Here is a 3,595-nt window from a genome sequence, read left to right on the forward strand (position 1 = left end):
AGCCGAAAGGTACTTTAGTTTACAGTGGTCAAATACACAGGTGCTTGATGACAAGATCAACCCACCCTCCTTCCATCACCCACCCCAAGTGTAGACCCCAACAGAGTCTTTGCCCCTTTTTTCAATAAGTTATCCTTTAATGACATATTTCTGATCTAATTCATACTTTCACTAAGAGAAATTACCCCAAACAAACATCTTAATATGAAAACCATACCCATCTAAATAGAAACAATAGTATATGTCAACAATTAAGCACATGTGGTCAAGTATTCGCTGATTTATTTGAAACTGGACTACAGTACATCCTTTTAAAAACAATATTATTAATTGTTTATGAATCAGTAAATCCAAAACGCTAAACACACTTACACTATATCGTGTTATTTTGTGATATAGCGCGAAATTTTTCCAGACCAAACAAGTGGTAGTCACGAAACCACTCGGTACCGTCTTGTTTATCCGGGCACTCGATTAATGGCTGCGCCCATGTTGGGAAAAATGTGAAGGAAATGTCAAGCAAATTCTTGACGTTTTCTGGAAATTTTAGGAAGACATTCGCACTTCCAGAGGGACACAGAGTACAATGGTTCCCCGGGCACATGCAGAAGGGCATCGCGCAGCTTTTGGCGCGTCTGAGATCGATTGATTGTGTGCTGGAGATTCACGATGCGAGGATTCCGTTCTCTGGGCGGACACCTTTGTTCAAAGACATGATGAAAATGAAAGCACACGTGTTACTTCTGAATAAATGTGATTTAGCAGACCTGAGCAGGAAACCAGATATCGTGAAGAAATTACAGGGAGAAGGGGTGGATAAAGTGTTGTTTACTAACCTAACAGCGGCGAATTCTAAAATCATAAAGCATCAGTTGTTTCCATTAGTGGTTGAGGCTATCCACAGTAAGCCTCGATATAACAGAGAGACAGCGGAGGACTACGAAATGGCAGTGATTGGTGTACCTAATGTAGGAAAATCCACATTCATAAACTATGTAAGACGCTCGCATACAACCATCAAGAAAAAGAGTCTGCGGGTCGGGGCTGTTGCAGGTGTGACAAAGGTGCTGTCAGGAAAAATCCGAGCCAATTTTAATCCCCCGGTTTTTCTCATGGACACTCCTGGAATTCTGACCCCACAGGTTTCCGACCTAGAAGAGGGGATGAAGTTGGCCCTCTGTGGGTGTTTCCCCGACCATGTTGTGGGTGAGGACCTTATCGCTGATTATATGTTGTTTTGGTTTAACAAAATCAGTGACTTTAGATACGTGGAACATTTCGGTCTACCTGAACCTACTGACAATGTTAAAGTTCTCCTTAACCATGTAGCAAAGGAGAATCAGTTAGTGAAACGAATAAAATCGCCGGACTCTAGGGAACATCAGTTTTTTCCCGATTACGTTGCAGCAGCCACACTAGTGTTAAAACAGTTCAGAGAGGGAGGGCTCGGACCTGTGTTACTGGAAGATTTCTGTGTCCGCTGAGCCAAGTCTGTCATGTGTTGCTAAACAAATACCTGTATGCATCTGACATGATAATTTAGATGATCTAGTACATGACCTGTGTTATTCATGTTATTGGAGAATTTTGTCATGGCCGGGCAGTGCCCCTGCTTTAAGTGTTTTAATGAAAAAGTTCATGATTTATATGTTTAAATATTTATTAACATCTGCCGTGTTAATCTAAGTGATCTAGTAAAGCACCAGTGTTATTTGAGGATTCCTTATGCTGCTGCCCTAAATTGTGTGTTACAAAATTATATATTCATTTCTTATGATTTGTAATAATTATATATTTGCATCTAGGATTCTAACATAATAATCACATTGATTTAAGACAGGACACAAGCAGTGCTCATGTTTCTGAAGAAAATATGTAGAGGCATTCCCCTGACTGATGACAAATATTTGATTATGTTTTTGCAATGTTTTTTGGCACAAGAGGTTGAGAAAAATAAATTTTGTATTTTGAACAGATTTTATTTAAAATTCATTAGTTGATGTTAAGGGCATATCAACATGAATATTAGTGTGTAAAGAATCCAATGCTGATATTCATTTCCTCATATATGCTCTATGTCAGACACTTTAAGATGGTCACAATGTTAACAATCTTAAAAAAGTCTATCCATGTAATATACTTGAAACAGTCTTTTCTTCAAGGTAATGGGGGTTTTTTCAACTTGGCTTTGAGTATGAAGACACCTTGCGAAATCTTCTAATGTTTACTACATATACTAGTTGAGTTAAATGTTGTTTCCTCTCACATATACATTTAGATTTTTTAGCAATGACCATATAATCTGAAATATTTACATTTGCAACCAAGTTTCCTGTTAAATATGAACCAATAGAATAGTGAAAAAGTTCAAATCTGTGTGAACATTTTAATAATGTCACAATTATAAGAACAAGTGCTTATCCTTTAAAGGTTGCATTATTGTAAACTTAAAAACATTAATAATTCTGAATGTTTTACCTTTTATAAAGGTTAACATAGGTAATAAACAGCAATGTTACAAAGTTCACCAGGATATCAGAATATGGTTGGTATGTGATCAATCATCTGAGAATTTTATTACAGATTTGATCACAGGATTTGATCGTGTGACAAACCAAGTTCATATTCCGGTGAAATTTTCAACTTGCTGTTTATTTCCTCAAAAACTATCTTTCTTAAACTTTATCCTGAGAAGAAGTGATGTCAGGTTTATATTTGTTAACATTTTCCTGTGGCTCATTATACTATGGATTGAGTAAAAATTCAATATCATTAGATTTAGTCAAATGAAGATAATGACCATTACATTAAATAGTATATACATTCATGGTAACTGTACAGTAATTGAACATTCTACATTGAATGTGTATATGAATGGGGATTTATTTTCCTTTGAATTTGTTCAATGTATAGATAAGCCTGACCTAAAACTCATGATCAAGTTAAATATTAACCATAATTTACATTTAAATGTAATATCAAAATAATTGTTTAAAAAGTAATAGATGTATTCAATTTAAAGAAAAAAAATTATTTTTATCTCAAAATTCTGTATAAAAATTCCTTCACCTGAAATAATTTTTTAAAAATGTTATAGGTGAAGGTCTGTGTTTGATATAATATTGTTACCTTAAGTATGAATATTTTTCTTAGCTGAAATGGTCTGAATTTTTATGAACTGCAAATTCCTCCCCCCCCCCCCCCATTTTTTTTTTAGTGGGGGAGACATTTTTTCTAAAAATAACAAAAATAAAATCTTTTAAATTTGAATTATTTTCTATGAAATAAATTAAGTGTAGAAAAGAACAAGATACTATTTTGACTAGGATAAATGAATTCATAAAGATTACCCCATGCAGCCATTTTACTGAATTTTGCATATACATGTATAACTTAATATTGAACTTTTAAGTAGGTCCCTATGATCCTTGGACATCCATGGTTTACAACATAAGTAAATAAGGTATATATGATTAGTTTTGAAAATTCAAATTTGAATTAGTTATTGAAAAACCAATAACACAGTAAATCAAAGTATTGAAAGTACTTGCACAAGAATGTAGTCATCTATAAAGACGATGCATAAACATATTAA

General features: G+C 34.2%; 1 protein-coding gene across 1 annotated transcript; it reads left to right on the forward strand.

The window, feature by feature from the left end:
• Nucleotides 1-441: 441 nt before the first annotated feature.
• LOC105343534 (mitochondrial ribosome-associated GTPase 1) lies at nucleotides 442-1,956 on the forward strand. The gene has a single exon (XM_011450928.4). It carries the CDS (start codon nucleotides 513-515, stop codon nucleotides 1,482-1,484), a length of 972 nt encoding a protein of 323 aa, XP_011449230.3. The 5' UTR covers nucleotides 442-512; the 3' UTR covers nucleotides 1,485-1,956.
• Nucleotides 1,957-3,595: the final 1,639 nt, after the last annotated feature.

This window comes from Magallana gigas, chromosome 10 (genome assembly GCF_963853765.1).
Source record: "Magallana gigas chromosome 10, xbMagGiga1.1, whole genome shotgun sequence".
NCBI lineage: Eukaryota > Metazoa > Mollusca > Bivalvia > Ostreida > Ostreidae > Magallana > Magallana gigas.